Raw genomic sequence first — 19,963 nt, 5'->3', positions numbered from 1 at the left:
GCAAATACCGGTATATATGACACCCACAATGAAAACCAAACAAGAAGTTGTTACTTAGAGAGGAACAGTCACATATTTATTTAATCTTAGCTAGCTGTTTGTCACAGATGCATGACCAGTAGAGCATGAAATTATTCATAAATACAGTCAAAGAGCAGGAATGCTTGTTGCTGATGACTGATGAGCAACATAATGAGGAAATAATGATGATAATAAGCATGAAGTTCTGAGACATTAGGAGGGTAAATTGGTCTGAATGTCAACGTAAGGGTATAAATCAGTACACAGGTTGACCTTTTATGCACTCTGACAACAATGTATAGGAGGAAAATTCTTGATGCAAGATAAGCTTTTCTGCAACTCCTTCCTGCGCCTTTTACTCTCTGCGTTAATTTAATGTCATCTCAAATTTAAAATAATTATCATCAAAACCCGACGAATAAACATTTAAACCTAATGTAAGATTCTACTTTGTTAAACACAATAATGCGATAAAAGTATTTTGTATAGGTGCATGGAATCTTATGAATGAAGAGTTAAGGAATGAAGATATAAAACACACTTCCATTTAAATTACGGAAACATACAACTACAATTTATTGAATGTTTATGAACTTAAACCAATGATATCTGGCTGAGGGGGCTCCACTAGGAACATTTTTGGTTGTTACATTTTTTCCATGTCCAGTTAAAGCTTCCTTGTCTCCTGCAGTTATGGTGACACTTTTTGTTGTGCAGACTCACAGTCCCATTCTGCCCTTTTGGTAGATTTTGAACCTATGATACAAACGTTTCACAACTAGAGTAATGCCTTCCCTGCATTTGTGGTTTAAAAATCCATGTTAGGTAACCACTGGTTACCAAACAGCTTTCGTATGAAGGTTCAAGCCTCTATGTGCCCATCAATGAGGGGAACATCAGTTTTTGTTCTATGGTCGGGCATAACATGAGCAACTGTGTGAACCTTTTTTCAAATTTCTCCATGACGTCTTCAAGAAAATAAAGCTGACTCTAACATAAACGTGATAGGGCACTTCCTGACCACCGTTGCATTCTAGGTCATTAATACGAAGGATACGCTGATGAGGGAGATGATTTTCAGGAAAATATATTGAAACTGTTGCACCTAGGAACCTGAGCCGATAAGGCTATTACATTCAATCCCTTCAGTGGTTACAACTTTGGCCCAATCAATTTCTTTGAGGGCCGGCCATCAAGTATCTGAACTGGAGGCATTTCGCAGATGAAAGTCTCCTACTTTTCATCATGTTTGGGACATTTCAGTACATAGCTGGGTGCAGTGAGTCCCTCTGCTGCAAACCTGCCCAGTTTCAACATCCATATTTGGTCCATGTTTGCTGCTTTGCCCTCAGCTCTTTACATTTCTGGTACATTAAAAGCTTATTTGGAGGATTTCCACAATGGCTGGCTAGGTGTTCATCACTTGTGCATTTGAAACAGAACCAAGTTTTTGGCTATGGTGCCAAAAGCCTGACTTTCTGTTACCTTTAATGGGGAGACTTGAGTTAAGTGAATCTCATCACTATGTTTTTGTTCCCTTCGCTCCTTCATTTTGCTAAGCTGCATTTTAAGTTCACCTACAGTCCTCTCATCCATCCTTTTTCTATACCCGTTTTATCCTGTGCAGGGTCACAGGGGTCTGTTGCAGCCTATCCCAGCTCATTGCAGGAGAAAGGCAGCGGGACACGTGGACAGGTCGCAAGTCTGTCACAGGGCCACATACAGTAGGAGAAAAAACCATGTACACTCGCACACACACCTATGGGCAATGTATAATCATCATTTAATCTAACATACATGTTTCTGGACCATGCAAGGAAGCCAGATTACCCAGAGAAAACCCATGCAACCATAAGGAGAAGATGCAAACTCCACACAGAAAGCCTTGCTGCCAGGCCCGGAAGTCAAACCAGGAACCTTCTTGCTGTGAGGCGACAGTGCTAACCACTAAACCACCATGCTGCCCATTTTTTTTTTTTTTGCCTATTTTTTTTAAAGTTGAAAAAACAAATCACATATAGTCATTTTCTTAAATCATTAGTTTCTTAGAAAACTGTTGGTGTCAGTAAAATCATAATTATTGAAGGATTTAATCTTTGATTACCTTTTGTCTGTAGACACAGTGTTGAAATATTTCTTTTTGGAAAGGAAACCTCCACAGAGGCCTTAACACTTTTGTTGCTGCCTTGTACCTGCTGTGTAAGTATGTGTTCACTCTAATGAGACTGAACTTACTTTGAAGTTTGCTCTTATATTTTTGGAGTAATGAGGTTCTACAAGCAGCTGATGAAGTGACAAAGCATCAACATTGATTTACCCCAACAAGGCGAAGCTAGTTTATCTGTATAGCACATTTCATGTACATTCAAAGTAAATTCAAAGTGCTTCACATAAAAAAAATCTTAAAAAATGCATTTAAAAGTAAAAGAGTTTGAAGCAAAAATTAAAAACAGACATACATTACAAAGAATTAAACAAATGAGATGCAAGAAATAAAGGTTGTAGTGTATTCTGGCGGATTACTTAAATGTAGTAAATAAAAAGGTTTTCAACCTTGACTTGAAGCAAATGAGAGTTTCAGCAGCCCTGATGCATTCTGGGAGTTTCTTCCACAGGTGAGGAGCATAAAAGCTGAATGCTGTTTAACTCTGGGTACAGAAAGTAAGCGTGACCCAGACGACCTGAGGGTTCTGGTTGGTTCAAAATGGACCAGGAGATCAGATATGTACTTGGATCTGAGACCATTCAGAGATTTATAAACCAACAACATGATTTTAACATATATTCTGTGACAGACAGGAAGCCAGTCTAAAGATATAAGAACTGGATGTATATGGTCACTCGATAAGCCCTCTCGGGTTTCTGAACTCTCCAGCACATTTTCTTTTGTGTTGTTGTTTTTTTTTTCTTTAAACGCATTCCATTGTAATTCTTTCTTTTCTTCTTTCTTTTCAAAATGTGCAAATAAATAAATCAAATCAAATGGTCCACTCTCCTGGTCTTAGTGAGGACTGTGAGAGTTCTGAACTAACCTCAGATGTTTGATGAATTTTTTAGGGAGACCCATGAGAACAGTGTACAGAAGTCCAGTCTAATGAAGATAAAAGCACGTTTTTTAAGTCCTGCTGAGACATCAGCGCTTTAATCCTTGATATGCTCTTTCGGTGATAATAGGCTGACTTCACTACTGTCTTAATGTTGCTGTTTAAATTCAGGTCTGAATCCAGAACCACCCACAGATTTCTGGCTTGGTTATTTGTTTGTAGCTTTTCCTTTCTGCTTGAAGCTGAGTGCTGACTTTTAGGCCAGATTTACACATAGCCGGGTATTTACAAAAATGGATATTTCCCCCTCTACGTTTTGAAAAATTCCATCATTTACATAAGATCGTTTTCAAAATCTCTTCATTTACACGAACCCGCATAAATACGCTGTTACGGTGCTATGAGCAGTCAAACCTACAGGGGGCAGTGTAACGAGAAGCATAAAGTCATGCTAGCCAATTGGAATCCTGGAAAAAAACAACAAAAAACAAATGACACGTGTAACTTCCAGTTACTTCCAAGACGGAACGAGAGTCTTTCGTTTGGAGTGACAGAGAAGTGGAGTTATTTTAAGTGTGACTTTAGAATATAAAACAGGTAAAATACAACAAAATATTGACGGTAGCCAAACAAATTGTAAACACAGGTCGCATAATGTGACGTTCTGAAGCCTAAATCTCCGTTTCCCTCTGTTTACAAGCAAACGTCCACTTTGGCCGGAGTTTTCAGAAATTATCGTTTTTGGTGACTTTGACCTTCGTTTTCGTGTAAACGAACGGCCAAAACGCATGAAAACGCCTCCGTTTTTGCTACGTGTAAACGGGGCCTCCATCTTTCTTCCTTGGTTCCAAACACTATTATTTCTGTTTTTGTTTTCATTTAACTGAAGAAAATTCTGGCACATTCATTCTTTAATTTGATCAATGCATTTGTTCAGTGTTTGAATTGGATTATAGTCTCCTGGTAAGATGGCTATAAAGATGTGTGTGTCATCTGCGTCATTATGGTATCATATTTGTTATTTTTTTCATGATTTGAGAGCCTGAGAGTATATGGATGTTAAACAACAGAGGCCCCAGAATAGATACTAGAGGAACGCTGCAAGTTATTTTTGTTAGCTCAGATTTGACATCGCCCAAAGACAGAAAATAGTCCCCGTCTTTTAGACAGCACTCCAAAAAAAACTCAAAAAAAGAATAAAGAGAAGAAGAAACACGTAAACAACGGATGCTACTTACTTTTTTTTTTTTTTTGCTTATACTGTATTTGCTAGTATGAATGAAGTGGCCTCTGCAGAGTACTTTACCTCATTCCTCTCGTGGAGCGGTTGTGGAAGTTTTGCAGGAGCTGTGGCATGCCTAACATGGCCTCAAACATCAGAGCCAGAGAGCCCAGTGTCTCCACAAACACCTCGGAGTCCATCAGCAGCAGGGTGATTACAGCACATAGCACAGTGAAGCCGAAGCAACACAGTAGGTAATCTTCAAATACGCTCCACTTCCAAAAGTACTGAAAACGTAGATCTATAACAAGGAGAGAATAAAGCAAAGACAGAAAAAAACATGTAAGTTATCATAATCATACTTATCAATCATACTGTCAACAGACAAAACTAAATTAAAAACATAATGAGTGAGACGGATAGGAAATAATAAATATTAGAAAAAATTGAGAAAAAAAAAACTGAGGCAATTTACAAGGGGAATAAATCTGATAGAGAAACAGGATGATTGAACAGTATGATTACAGTATGATGTTCAGATGGAAACTAGCAACCAGTAGGGAGGAGCAGCGGATGAAAGCAATTGGGGCAATGTAACGGGACGAACGACAGGATGAATCTGCGGCAGTGAGAGCATTTCTGCAAGGCCAGCACTCCTAAATCAATACTGTGGACATGCATAACTGACTAGAACAAAGATGGATGAGATGCATGAACACTTTTATATTTCTATTACTTTAGATTAACCTGGCCTTTGGCAAGGCCACACTGCACTTTTAAGTTTATTACGATTTGGTCTATCGTACAGCTACCTTTTAATGAAACACGTTTTCTGTTTTCTGTGGGGTTTTGTAATCAATTCAGCAAAAAACACAAGGACCCAAGTGTTTGTGTGTGTGCCAAAACATTTGAGTAACACAGTTACAATGTGATTTTGAAATAGCAACTATAGTGGCATATAAATATTTCCAGTGACACAGCAGACACCCTCAGTGACAGCTACCAGCAAACAGGAAGACTCAGGAGCTGTCAAGGAAAACATATAAATGGAAACCTTAGATTTACTACATCTAAAATCCCATCAGGCACCTTTTCAATGTACCGTAATATGAAAAGACAGACAATTTCTCATTGCCTATGTATGACCACTGAGCTATGGAAAATTCTGCTGACACTGAATAAAGGGGATTGATAGTTAAAGAAGAACACATTAGTTATTGTGGTAACTGAAGCGTGACTCTACGTGCTGCAGAGCACCTGACTACTCCACATGCTGCTTTTACATTTATATTATTTTATAAAGACCACATCTTTCCAAACTTCAGTGGTAAATATGCATGTAAGAACATATACCTAACATGTACAGTCATGGGAAAATAGAAGTATAATCTTTTACATATCTAAGCTGGAACATGTTAAAACATAACAATAAAATTGGTTTGAACTGGGTCTCAAAATTACATATATTTTAATTCAGATGAAAAACAATATATGGCACAATATATGTCATATTTAACTCCTTTACCACCTTGTTTGACAGCTGGTATAGGTGGGGTGTTTATGTTTTTGCCAAATATGCCACTTAAGGTCAAATATCTCTACCTTGGTCTCATCTTTCCAAAAGACATCCCAACTGAGGTCTGTAGAGTCTGACATGTCTTTGTTATGATTTCTGTCTGTATTTCTTTTTCTTTTTGCAATTTCTATGAGCTCTGCACAGTCTGACCTTTGTGTGACCATGCCAGGATGTCCACTCCTGTGTGGATTGGCAATTACCTTGAATTTCTTTTACACTTATTTTTTTCCCAGTAGAATGATGGACTCCAAATTGCTTGGAAATGGCCTTATAAACCGCCCCCCCCAGATTTATGGAGACCAACAACACTGCTTCTTTAGGGCCACTGGTGCCATCTTTCCTCCTTGCATCGTGCTAACACACATCTGCATGACCACACCTGCAAATGGCCAAGCATTTGATCAGCAGCACCTGGCTGCTACTTACCCTGAGGCTTCGTCTGCTTTTTGATTTTGTGTATTTAAAAAAAAAATCTGAGATTGTATTTACCTAATTGTAAATCCTGGTGAGGACCAATTTTTTGTTTTAATTATTACTATGTCCCAATAATATAGAAAATCAAATGAAAGATGTAATAGAACTCCTATCTCTTGATTTTACATATGTATTTTGATTTTCTACATAGCAAAGATGCCTGGAGCATGGGCAAGTGATATATACATATAAGTATGCATTTTACTAGATTATGGATACATTTATCAATAGTTTTCATTCATTTCTATACAAACGATCAGCCTAGCATCTGGTTTTTGAGGTGAATGCCATAGTAATAGTGGATCTGACTCCACACGGGCCTCTTTTCCACATGTCTCATGTATTTGTCTCTACAGTGAGAAACATGAGGCGTTTACTACTCTCTCAGGAAACACACATGCAGCCGCCTGCCATGTTTAACAATGACGAGCATCTGCGGTTGCAACTTGAGACTGGCAGAGCGAGACGTCTCTGGTCCAGCGTGGCATGTTTGTGACAAACAGAGAATGTGATTAAAGGCTAAATTACCCACATCACCCACAGCTGACAAGAAGCACATGACGTGGGAAGGGAGAAAGTCTCAGGACAGCGTGCCTGTTGTCACAGACTGTGACATGGACAGAAGCCAAAGATGTGGAGACATCCTGGCACAGTCCAGCTGGTAACAAGCTCCTCACAAACCCCTGGTCACTGCTGATGCATCTTTGCTTTAAATCAACATCCGACTTTAGTCGCTGAAACCACAAACATCTAGCAGAGGGAGACTGCAAACCCAGGAGGATGCTGCTCATGAGGAATATAAAAGGCCTTTCATTAAACATTATAAACATGTAGCAAAAATGACAGTAATGGTGTTCAGAGGCTATTGTCAACTTTTCAGTGTCTTAAACAATCTTCTGAGCCCGTCAACTTTTCTTTTATCTCTCAGCTTTTGGCTCAGCGTAGCCTTCCTGCATTTCTACTGATTACCGGCAGCACACACACACACACACACACACACACGCACACGCGCACACACAGGAAAGACTCTGCTCTGCTCCACTCAATCTAATCCATTTCCATACATCAAGAAGCTCACCAGCTAACCCTCTTCCAGTCCCTGTTCCCTCCACCCTCTTTTCCATTTCAACTCTCAGTAATACAGCTTTTTATGTTTACCTTCAAACTTTAATTGCTTGGAAGAGTGAAATGAAAGGAGAGCTATGTATCTTTCATGGAGTCATCTCTTTTATTTCTCCTCCACCTTTAACATGTTCACTCCTTTCCTTCCAGTCCTTTATGCCCCTATCCTTCACTACTGCAAAAGTCAACTTCAGCCAAACTCTTTTGGCTTGCATCCTGTCCCCCAAGAATGACAGACCTTTCATAAACAGCATCCTCCTGTCTGGTGAGCGTCGAGACCCAAGCCAACCTTTCAAAGAAACCAGAGTCTCCCGGGTGCCAGGAGGAGGTGAGAAAGTCTCTCTTGCCATGGACTCTACTTGAACAGAGAACTTATTGAAGATCAAACAATTCAATTCCTTAAAAGGCTGAGGGAGCTGCCCAGGGGATACCAACACCAGCATATGAAGTTACTCAGAAAAGTTGCTCAGGCAGGTTAAGTCAATGAGTTTATTCAGGTGAACTGCTAGAGTTGTGACAGCCTCAGCAGGTGCAGACATGTCCTGACCTTGAGTCAGCACTGTTGGACATTTACAGCCTGCAAGCTGTACAGATGATAAAGAAGGATGATGAGAAACAGAAGGAATGTTAGATAAATGGAGCGGGAGAGACCCACTTTCAGTCAGTCAGGTATACAATAATGAGTCAGGCTAGACAAATATATTTCCCATCAAGGAGAGCAGAGAGTGGAAGTATTACTAAGCTCAGAAAGGAGACTCCGGGATAAAGCTTAGGACCGATGATGAGAGTTAGGGATCTTTGAGAATTGCTGACTCGGTGTGGCCGGTTCGCCAGAGGAACAACTCAACTCTATAAGCTCTGGTGTTTGTATTTTGAGAGGTGTTAATGTTGCTGTTTGCCGTCTGTTGTGGGCTGTCTGATCAGGGCTCGTCTCACTGATCTGATTTGAGGTGATCAGATTTGCGATCACAAATCTAATCTGAAGAAAAACATGCAGAATATAATAAGTTTATGAGATGGCTGGAACAAATAAAAGTGCATCAGTTATTAACAAAATTGCCATATCATAATGTTATTCAGAAATGATGGCTGGTCATGCAACTGAATCGCACATCCTGTCCTACAAACTGACTCAGTTCATGAACACATCCTGTCTGACCACTGAATGGCAGAAGATATGCCAGACATGAATGCTATTTTTAATTCACATTTGGTCATTCTTTTTTGATGAGCTTTAACATGCACTTTGGGATTATTTTGATTGGTTGAAATTTGCTGACTCCGCCCTGACCTCCTGGATGAGCTATGGATTAGAGGGGTTATTTTTGGCATCATTTGTGAAATTCTTGAGTCTCACGAATTGAAAGCCTCTGAACAACAGCACTGTGTCCATTGACTCAAAAATGAAACATCTGGGGTGGTTTTTAATTGGCCTCTTCAGCTGTCAAAATGTACTTGTTTTAAGTAGCTGAGTCAGCAAAACTCTGAAATACCTTTTTAAAAAAAGCACTTAATGGCCCAGCTGCGTTTTACAAAGATATAATGTTCTTTATCTATTCTTGATGAGCACTTGAGTCAAGTCATTTTACAAAGAAAAACATCTATCATGTAGCACCTGCACGCAAACAGAAACAATATGAATAAAAAGGGCTGTGAAGAATTAAAAAAACGAATAATGATGATGATGATGAAAAAGACAGAATGGCAACAATTGCATACCCATCGCAGACAGAGGATGGCACCCATGAGCATTTAGCATGAAGGCCGTCTGTCTGGTTGTGAACAAGCTAAAATGAGCACAGTTTATAACCCGTTAACCCACCTATAATAATAATAATTAATCGCAGCAGAGCATTTAGTGTGTTGACTTAAGTAAATAAGTCACTGCGATCACATAAATAACAAACACATGTTTCTGAGAAGTCCGGGCTCGGTTCAGAATTACATATGTATATATATATATATATATATATATATATATATATATATATATATATATATATATATATATATATATATATATACACATATGCATTTGTATGTGATGGTAATGGAGTTTTCTCTCTCTCTTCGGCTTACATAATTCCAGAGACCATGGGTCATAGTCTCACTCATCTCTGCCTCCAGGAAAAAGCCTGTCTGCATGTGCTTATGCACATCTATTGACAGGGGTGACATTAGCATAATGTTTTGTAAATTAGAAAAGTCATTCATGCAGAAACATGCAAGTGCAGCACTCACAGGTCAACAGTTTACAGTGGCTTGAAAGCCTCATGGTGAGACATTGTGAGACTTCTAAAAGACATTTCAAACAAGCAGCAACAAAGAATTTACTGCACTCTGCAAGATTTAGAGGTAAGACAGAAGAAAGGGATAGAACAGCTGGTTTACGTACATTAGCTTCTGTGTACAGCACTTCTGACAAAGAGAGAGTTGAAGTCATGAAATTCTGATTGAAGGTGGGATAAAGATAGAAGAAGGGTTTGTTTTTTTAATGCCGGGTCTATAACATATAATCCTATGTTGAGAAACCTTTTTTACTTCAGGCCCTGCTGCAGTTGCACCTCTAAGTGAGCAGCTTTGACCTTGCTAGTGAACCATGAGTGTATTTTTCCACCAGTCATTGTTGCCTGAGTGTATCCGTGCATTATTCATTCTAGCCTCTTGAAAGAGACAACGCTCAGCTAATGAGCTTCACTGGCATCAATAACACACGATTACGACTCTATGACCATTTGACCTCTGCTGGATTATTAATGGATCCCACAATTGTACCCACTTCATATGAGAATAAATTCTTGGATATTTAAAGGTTCAGTATCAAAGTTAGAACAGACACGTTTTCCCTGAGAAGGACTGCACCTCCTTCACACTCTGCATGTTGATGGAGCCTATTTTAAGTGAAGTCTTCTGGACTGATCCATAGAATATGTGCACTATGTTCACAAGAAAATACCAGCAAAGGTAGCATCACAAGATGATGTCAGAGTACAATCAGTCAGGTATTCTTGTCAGCTCCAGAACTAAAACATTTGTCTCAGCTTGGGGTCCACTGACAGGTTCAGAGTAATGTAAATCCTCTTAACAATCATTCTCGCTCCAGTGCCTCCGCCCACTTTTGTCCCTAAAAGTCAGTGACTAGCACCTGCAGCTGGGAGATAAATGAGGCTGAGTGAGTCCGGTCCCAATATAGAGGCAAAAAAGAAAAGAGAAAAGACTCTTACTGAAGCAGGTGCACAGACCAGCTTCCTGTCATGCGAGCGCTCTCTGGCTGTATATATACTGCATGAAGCTGGTTTTTATTTTACATTTAGTAAATTAAGATGAGTTCTTGCAATGTCTCATCAAGACTGAATTTTGGTAAGTCATTTTATTTTGTTGAGTGCAATTAATAGCTATATTGCAAAAATACCAGAAATACCAGAAGGACACTTGACACCCAAAGCAATTATTGGGTGAACAAGTCCTCACTTGGCAAATCCGGCTTCACAATGACATGAATAGCTGACCTTCAAGCATGGAAAACCAATGACATAAGAATTTACCACGGACAATTGTGGTAACACTTTTCCTGCGTCTAACACTAAAAAGTAAGGGCCATCCTTTTGATTTTGTTCTACTGGAGGTTTCTGCCCACCCTGGGCTTCAGGACACCTGTGTCACCATTTGAGAGGTGTGCCCCATTCAAGCTCCCCATCTGCAGCATTTCCTGGAGCAGGTCATGCCCAGCGGATGTGGAGCATTTGACCCTAGAAGCAGACTTGGGGGATTTGGGACTCACTTCCCTGCCTCAAGCTCAGCTGTTACAACAATAAGCCTAGACATGCTAGACATGTGAGAGGTGGCAAGACATAGGCCGCGTTCAGACTGCCAGCCAATATCCGATTTTTAGCCCATCCAGATTGAAACTGGATGACTTGAAGTCTGAACAGTCCCAAACCGCATGAGATCCGATTTTTGCAAACCAGATCGAAACCACCTCCGGGAGGTAGTTTCATATCGCATTTGGGCAGATGCGTCTCAGTCTGAACAGCTCCAAACACTCAGATCGGTTTTGACTGTCCGTGACGTCACTCTACGCGACGCCAGACCAGACCGATGTGCCAAACCACCCGCCCATTTCGAGTTGTGGAGCTACGTTACAGGTATGGAGCAGTCGGAAGATGCCGAAAACAGCAGTCCTTGGACAGAGGAAGAAAGAAGAGTTTTTGTTGTCGCAATTACATGACGTCACACAATACACGCGCTGGGTGACGCCTCCGACGTTGTTGCTACGGCAACCCGTTAGATCAGTCAATGATGTGGCCCAGTCTGAACAGAGCCAGATGCGATTTGGACACTTGCTAAAAACAGTGTGGACAGTCAGCCCTGAAAATCAGATATGAGAAGGAATCAGATATGAATCAGATTTGCCTGCAGTCTGAACGCGGCCATAATGGCCTAAATGAACCTGCGTGCTAGACATAGATACATTCTCGGTTTGGGCCTCTGCCTCTTTTTCCACCAAGTTCTCTCTTACTTTTCTTCCTATTCTTTTTTGTCCATCTGAAACTGTAACTGAAGGCTGAAACTCCATTAATTAAAGATAATAAGAATTAAATGTCAGTCACAGGCATTTGGTCTGATAGCAACTGTATAAGCCTCTATATCTATAGTTGCGCGCCAGTTAAACCTGTAAATATCTTCAGACCTTTCAACATCACGACTGCAAATTAATCTGCAGGTGGTTTGGCCTCAGGAAACGTCAGCGAAGTTCCTTTGAAGTTTATTGCGTGTATAAAATTTGCTGGAGCAGTAAAATTAATGTTTAATGTTATTTCATGGAACCTGCTCTCTACCTTCCATTCCAGACATTTCTCAAAGATAATACAGCATAATTAGTCAATGCTTTTTTAGTTATTAACGTTGTAATCTGAGCAACAGTCATTCATATCTGAAGTCAGACCATTAAAAGTGAGAGAAAACGCGCTGAACTTAGAGAGAGGACAAATGTGTCTTCAGTTAAATAACAAATAATGAGTAATGGGAACTCTTGAGCAAATAACATAAAATCAGCAAGATATTGCAATCTGATTATAATGTTTGAAACTCCACTGATAAGTATTCATACTGAAAAGCAGTAATCATTACCTTTATTGATTAAAGCCTAAAAATAACCATTACCTCTAACACAGATTTGCAGTAACTGGTTGTCTTCACAGAATCATTTTCAATGTTTTTTTTTCCATCTTTTTCACCTTAAAGGTGACAACAAATTCCAGAAAATCTTATTTTTGTACTTTAAAAAAATGGAAAAACAACAGTAGAAACTTCAAGAGATTAAGATGAATCAAAACACGTCTGGCCTCTCTTTTATGTTCATCTTCTTGCTGACTGATGCTTTCAGACGGTGTTAGCAGCTCACGTTGTGAGACTGCAGTGAGTTGTGGATATTTGTTTGGAAGCAGAACATCAGAGTACGGCGCTGACACTGAGCTGACAGCAAAAAAGAAACACCTGGAACATCAGTTGTACTAATGTCCTTAAATCTCTCTGCCTACAACACAATCCCGCTCTGAACACAATATGTTTCTCTATTGTTCTGCCTCTTCACCAGTAGGCTACTAAATGAGACAGTACGTATTGATTATAGTGCTGGCTTTTGGTTTTGGGATTTAGATGTGCCCATCTAGCTCTTACGGTGCTTCATTTTTAACACAGTGGAGCTATACAATGAGAGTCTTTGCTGTGTGCAGAGGATTTCTTCCAACAGGGTAGTTATTAAATGTGCTTGTTTATTGTTAATTAAAATGGTAGCCAAAATTGTGTCTGGCTGGATGAACTATGAGTATGCACAAAAGCCATGCATGCGACCTTCAACACAAAATGGGATTTATAAAGGAAGAATATGCAATGATATTTCTCTCATCCTCACATACTCTTTGGATCCTGCATGTATGCATGCGGCCTAGTGATTTTGGTTTCCATCATTCATTCATTCATTCATTCATTCATTCATTCATTCATTCATTCATTCATTCATTCATTCATTCATTCATTCATTCATTCATTCATTCATACATTCATTCATTCATTCATTCATTCATTTTATCAGCTTGTCTTCTCTGGTGCTGTTGGAGCCTTTTGCTGGTGTGTGAAAACAACAAGTATTTAAAGATCATTTATATTTTCAAGCACATGGCGCCTCATGCACTCCTTTAGGCTTCCAAGGGCTGTAATTCTTGAGCAGTATGCCGAACTGATGCGGCCTCATGTCCCATTCATATGGGATTATAATGATCTGGGGACCTGCAGTGATTTGTTATAATCATGGAGGACGCCTGTTTTTAATCCCGTCCGAATGCATCATGTCAGTGATTTGTAAAGTAAAAATTACCTACCCTATTTCAGCAAACACAGAGGTCACGAGATAATCCTAATCCCCTCCGCATGCACATGTCAGTTATTCGGTGGTGTGGGCTGGAGTCTTTTTATTTTTATTTAATTCCTCTCGTCACCTTTTTCTGCCTATTTCCCGCCAAAATGATGCTGATTGTGGGACATAGTGTGATATTATATCAAAACTTCAGCCTATATTAACCACATAAAGAATAATTATCTGATGTTTTTAGGTGATAAACCTACAGAAATGAATCAACATTAAGCTTCACACAGACTTATGGGTCCAGATCAGCAGCAACAACAGGATGATGACATGTGTGGCTGCATCAGGCACTAAGAAGCGTTTTATCTTTCATCAACCCCAAAGCCTCTCTGACAGCGCAAAACCTTCAAGGTTTTAACGGAAGCTCTGGTTTTCGGGTATGTTTACTGTTACCATGGCAACTTAAATCATGGGTTGATGTGCCACTTAACAATTTTGTCACTTGTCAAAATGTGACATGTTGTCACTGAAATCTAACTTGAATGTCTGATCAGATGCTTTTAACTCAATATTCAAACTTAATGATAAATAAAAGGTCACTATTAAATGAAACGTCACTTCCTGGATCAATGTCCGCAGTAAAAACACAGACTTCACTGACTGCGTTTACATGCAGTCAATAACCTGGAATATTAGCAATAACCCGGTTTTGCACGGCCATGGAAACAATAATAACCCCTTTGAATAACCAGAATTTGCTCATATTCCGGTTTTTAAAAACCCGAATATTACCCCTGGGTTACTCCTTTTCTAAACCGAATATTTGGTCATGTATAGCCTAACGGGATATCCCATCAAAAGGAACATGAATTAGTTTTCTGCGCGTGTTCTTTTTGCAAGGAATCTTGGGGCCTGATTTGCTAAAGGTTTGCGTGCATAAAAACGTGTGCAAACTTGACAGCACCCGCAAACCAATGTGCCAGCTGATCTACTAACAGCGTGCAAAGAGGACTGCGCCTCTCAAATGAGCAAAATAGCACACGCTATCCATTTAGTACTTTTGCCCTGATGAATAATCAATATGGGGCGTACCCACCAGAAATCGCTAAATACTGGGAGGGGAACATGCAAATATCTCCATTTACCACCCGCAATGAGATTTACCAAGCCTGAAAGTTTTTGCGGGGATTGTGATTGCGTCTGTATTTAATACGTTCGAAAGGAAGGTGCTAATCTCCACATGCAAAAGGAGAAATATTTTATTTGAATGTTAAATCAAGTATTATTCAGCAAAAGGTTGCCACAGGAGGCACATTCATTTTTTTATTTGTGATAATAAATAAATCACGTGTTTTCATGGAGAAAAAAGTGTTTCTTATTGTGCGCCTATACTTGTTCTGCAGTTGTCATACCCTGGTGTTGTGCTGTATTCAGCACCCCTGCCGTGAAAAGCACCCCCTCGTCTGACAAAAATGATATTCTCATTCCGCGTCACGTTCTGTTTAGCGTCCAGTTTTGTGTTAATGATTCATGTTTAAATGCGCTCATGGATTCCACAATAGTCATACTTTCCCACAATCACAGTCACAGATAACAAAAATCGGGTAAATGGTTATTGATGTCATTAATTAATAGCCTGCTTACTGTGTTGTCTTCCATAATATTTGTAAATATATATAATATAAACTCCTAAGTATGTGTTTGTGTGAGTGTGTATGTATAAATATATTGAAGTGTCAGTGTGTTGTTTTTTTTCTTGGTCTACTTATCATTGAATATACGAGGGGGTGCTTTTCACGGCAGGGGTGCTGAATACGGCACAACAATTTGCCTCGTCCACTAATATCTCTAACTCCAACTCGTCAAATTTCATTTTGCGCTTGCGACTATATCCTGCTTTCCATCCAGACTCTCTGAAGTTTGCGCCGCAAACCTTAAGACACGCAACACCTCATTTAAATACTGAGGTTTGCACCTGTTATCAATTGCGCACGCAATCTTAGTTGATCACCCGCAAAACACACAACAACAGCACGCGCAAACTTTTTCAGTGCACACGCAATTTAGTACTCTTTATTTAGGATCTTAGTAAATCGGGCCCTTGGTCTTTTGAGTCCAGGAAGTTCTTATACGCATGGCGAAATGCAAGACCAGGAGGAGACTAATCACTTCATAAATGTAATGAAAGATATGAACATTTTTGCATTTGTAGACGGTAGAAATTACAGTGATAGCAAGATTTACAAAAAGGTGAGCGAAAAGTTGCGCGAAGCAGGATTTGTACGAACACCAGACCAGATCAAGCACCGCTGGAAGACGAAGGAAAAATCGAACTACAGGGCCAAGAAACAAAACGACTTGTACTGGGCTGTTCATTATCCGTCGTGCTGCTGTTATTGTTGTTGTTTTGAATTTGGATACAGGAAGAAGAAGCGGAAATGACGCTAATTGCGTTCACGTTCTCCGCGCGTCGCTGGTTTGATCAAGATATCCTAAATGATTAATTACCATGTATACAGGGATAACCCTGTTTGCTCACACATTTAAACTGAATATTTTGAATGTTTCAGTAACCGGAATATTAGTAATAACCCGAATTTTGACTGCATGTAAACATAGTCACTTATCTAGCATGAATGTGTGGAGCTAAATATAGATGTCAGGGTGTAATTTTAGAGTTACTGAAGGTGCAGAGGTCCTTTTAGTTCAATGCAAATAGGACATTAATGAGCTTATGTGCTTTTTTTTGGTTGCTTTGGTTGCTTACAGTTTTGGTTGCCCCCACAATTTTCTTTTGCTATGAATTTGATCAATTCTGTTGCAGCTTAACATTTACCAGCTTTCCTTCTATCTGTTATCCCAGAATTGGGAACAAATGAAACACCCGGATTTTCCCTTCTTCAGTCATGCATGTTTCAAAGTTCACATGTGGCAAAAATTTAATTTCTTCTTGACCGTTGTTTTTTGTGTAGATTTAGTTGTGATGTGAGCAACGGTTTAAATTGAAGTTTGAGTTCTATGCATCTGCTTTTTCTTCCAAACCACCTCATGCCTGGCACCATTTTCCTTCATGAGTCACAGTATTCATCTAGAATGAGTTTCACACGTCCTGCTACACAACCTCGTTCCCAGAAATGATCAATTATAGCCTAACTCACTTGAAGTAGGTCTAACTCCCACCCACACTGTTCTTCTGACTCATTGGCTACCATGCAAGACTGTTTTCATTCCGTATTTTTACATAGATACTCTTACAAAGATACTATTTAATTCTATAATTTTCACTTTCTGTGTTTTGCTCCGATAAGTACTCCTTGTCAAATCCAAAAACATTGTCGTTACTCAAATTCATTTTAAGCTAGAGGAAGCTTATTTATATAACTTCAGCACAAATTTCTTTATGTAATAAATACAAAAGAGGAATTCCTCAAGACTTGATGCATAGAGAAGTGATTTAAAGGTAGATATTACAGAGAATGAGAGGGGAAATTCTTGTTTAAAACCACAAAACACAGACTATTCACACAGCTTTACAATACAATACAAGTGGCTATTCAAGGCCTATGTGACACCTGTAAAACTTCATCAGTCCAATCAAAACATCCCTGACAGCTGCATTAAGTGCAGTGATAATGTTGGCTCAAAAAATCCAGTAATTTGGGAAAAATGTAACCCACACAATTTCACGTACGGCCGATATGGTGATATTGAAGCGAAGCTCTATTTACTAGGTACCCATCCTAATTACTTGGCACCAGGCTGCAAATTAGCATCCATGATTGAGTTATTCTTGCTTCAAGCCAGGAGAGTGATTGCACTGAGGTGGAACAGCCCTGATAGCTGATAGATGTGGGGAAGGTGGCTCAGTTGGTAGAGCGTTCACCCATGAACCTGATGGTCAGTGGTTCGAACCCTAGTTCCTGACACTGAATCCCCCAGTTGCTCCCGGTTGTCAGGCCAGCGCGGTTGTATGGCAGCTCCGCCGACAACCGGTATGTGAATGTGTGTGTGTGTGGGTGAATGTCTACAGTGTAAAGCGCTTTGGGGCTGTAGGAATACAGCTGGAAAGCGCTATATAAGTGTAAGCCATTTACCATTTACCATAGCCCTTCACTTGCAACGTGGCTACCAGGAATGGCTATGGCATGCTTGGCTCTGAAGAAATTAACGTATGTGGCCAAAGGGAAACTAAATAAATCCATGAAAATATGGGACACCTTTTTAAATCAAGGCTTTACATTTTGAATCCCTTTTTGGATCACTGCTGGTGCAGGAAAGCCTCACTGCTGTTATTGGCCAATACCCAGTTTGGTACATCTTGGACATGTCACAAGTTCACACAAAGACAACCGACCATGCACACTGGCACTCACTGATTGAAATTTGAATCATTAATCATTTTGGTCTGTTGGAGGAGTTTGGCTGAATTTGAAATCGAACCACTGAAGAAATATACAAAATCCACATATTAGAGGCTGAGATAACCTTTTTGCTGCGAGTGGGCAGAGCTAACCACCACACCAACAGGCTGGAAAAAATAAACTGGTTTAGAAATTGAGCAAAGCAGTTGGAGGTAAACTGCTTGTAAATGACCTCTGCAACACTCACGAATATTTTCTGTACATTAAGAGAAGCTAAATGCTTGAAAATGTACTTGGATCACTCAAACTGCCAAATGGAAGAACAAAACTGTACAAGTGGTCCCTCCTTCAGACACACTGTTAAAAAGTGACTGCTCTGTTGACGGAGCACATTTTCTGACTACGCTGATTACAGCAGTTATAAAAATGGGTTCAGAGAGGCTTGAATTGTTGAAAAGAACAGGCGCAGTGGACCATGGGAGGGGACTTGTGTGAGTAATGGATGATAACTGGACAGAGCGACAAGCTGCAGTGACCTTGGTGGTTAGGATGTATAAAAAAAGAGTGAAGAGGATGGAGGTATGGCAGTAAAAGCATTGCTACAGAGCTGGACCCATCCTGGAACTTGCTGGAACAGCACGCCAGAGGCAGAGAAGTAGGAGATCAAATTAAATGCACACTTGACCTTTTTACAACTTATTCTGTTTTCAGTTTTATGTCTTGGCTTCCTTTCTGTTGAACACTCAAAGGAATCAAAGTTTTTTTCATTTATTTATTTTTTTATTTGTGAAAGTGCCTTGGTCTGATAATGATCAGCTTTTGACCAGATGAAAGAGTCGGAAGGTCCAGATAAGGATATTGTAACGTAGGGGACCAAAAGGGTCCGGGTATTTATTGTGGCTAGTAGAGCAGGCACATTATCAGAGAATGGCTTTTTTCCTCGAGAGATAAGCACGTGCAAATCAAAGATAATGTGACTATTGGAACCAAGGCCAGGGGACAAGCAGGGCTATTATTCGCTACAAAATTGCATTGTGTCTACGTCAAAAGATCTTCGATCAAACAGCATGACCTTCACAGCATAGCTTGCAATGTGTGACATGGCCTGTGTGTAAATGAAGCAAAAGCTCTTTTATTTCGTGTCACTTTTAAGTGGATTTTTTGTTTTCAAAAAGGTGTCAACATGTATACCTTCACCTTTGACATTACTTTTCACTGTCAACATAGATATCTGGGTGGATGTGTATATGTGGGTATATATACATGTCATATATGCATGTATATATGTATGTATTTATTTAATTATCTATTTTTATGAATTTTGGATATAAGCATATAAATCAAACAGGAAGGTTACAATAAGGGGAATTAGAGGGAGAAGGGGTATGAATAAATACGTTTTGCTTCTTCATACCCCTTTTTACACAATTTGCATCAATCAATATCATAACTGAAGGTATGAATACTTACATGTTTATTCAATTGAAAATGTTGTTTATATCATTTTTCTATTATGTGCACATTTATATATGAATATATATTGTGACGATGAGCTAATACTGGTGAATAATTATATCTTTTTTGGGATTGTTCTTTTGTATACTGTTTATCAATTACTTTTGTGGTAATTTTCTGAAATAAATTGATTTATTCATTCATTCAAGTTTGATGGTAACTGTAACAGCATTATTAGAAGTAAATGACTGGCCAAAGCTTGCACGATTGTCATTTAAAAACACAATTGTAATGTGTCATTTTGTTGGAGTTTGCATGCTCTCC

At 39.4% G+C, this 19,963-nt stretch overlaps 1 protein-coding gene across 1 annotated transcript in view; it reads right to left on the bottom strand.

The window, feature by feature from the left end:
- si:dkey-246g23.2 (solute carrier family 66 member 2) overlaps positions 1–19,963 on the bottom strand; it is a 93,994-nt gene that overhangs the window by 51,596 nt on the left and 22,435 nt on the right. The window contains exon 4 of the mRNA XM_061721325.1: positions 4,372–4,588. Coding sequence (XP_061577309.1) covers positions 4,372–4,588 — 217 coding nt within the window. The remainder of the gene's footprint in view (positions 1–4,371; positions 4,589–19,963) is intronic.

Source organism: Cololabis saira, chromosome 5 (assembly GCF_033807715.1).
Source record: "Cololabis saira isolate AMF1-May2022 chromosome 5, fColSai1.1, whole genome shotgun sequence".
Lineage (NCBI taxonomy): Eukaryota > Metazoa > Chordata > Actinopteri > Beloniformes > Belonidae > Cololabis > Cololabis saira.
This window is presented reverse-complemented; position numbering and strand designations above follow the sequence as displayed.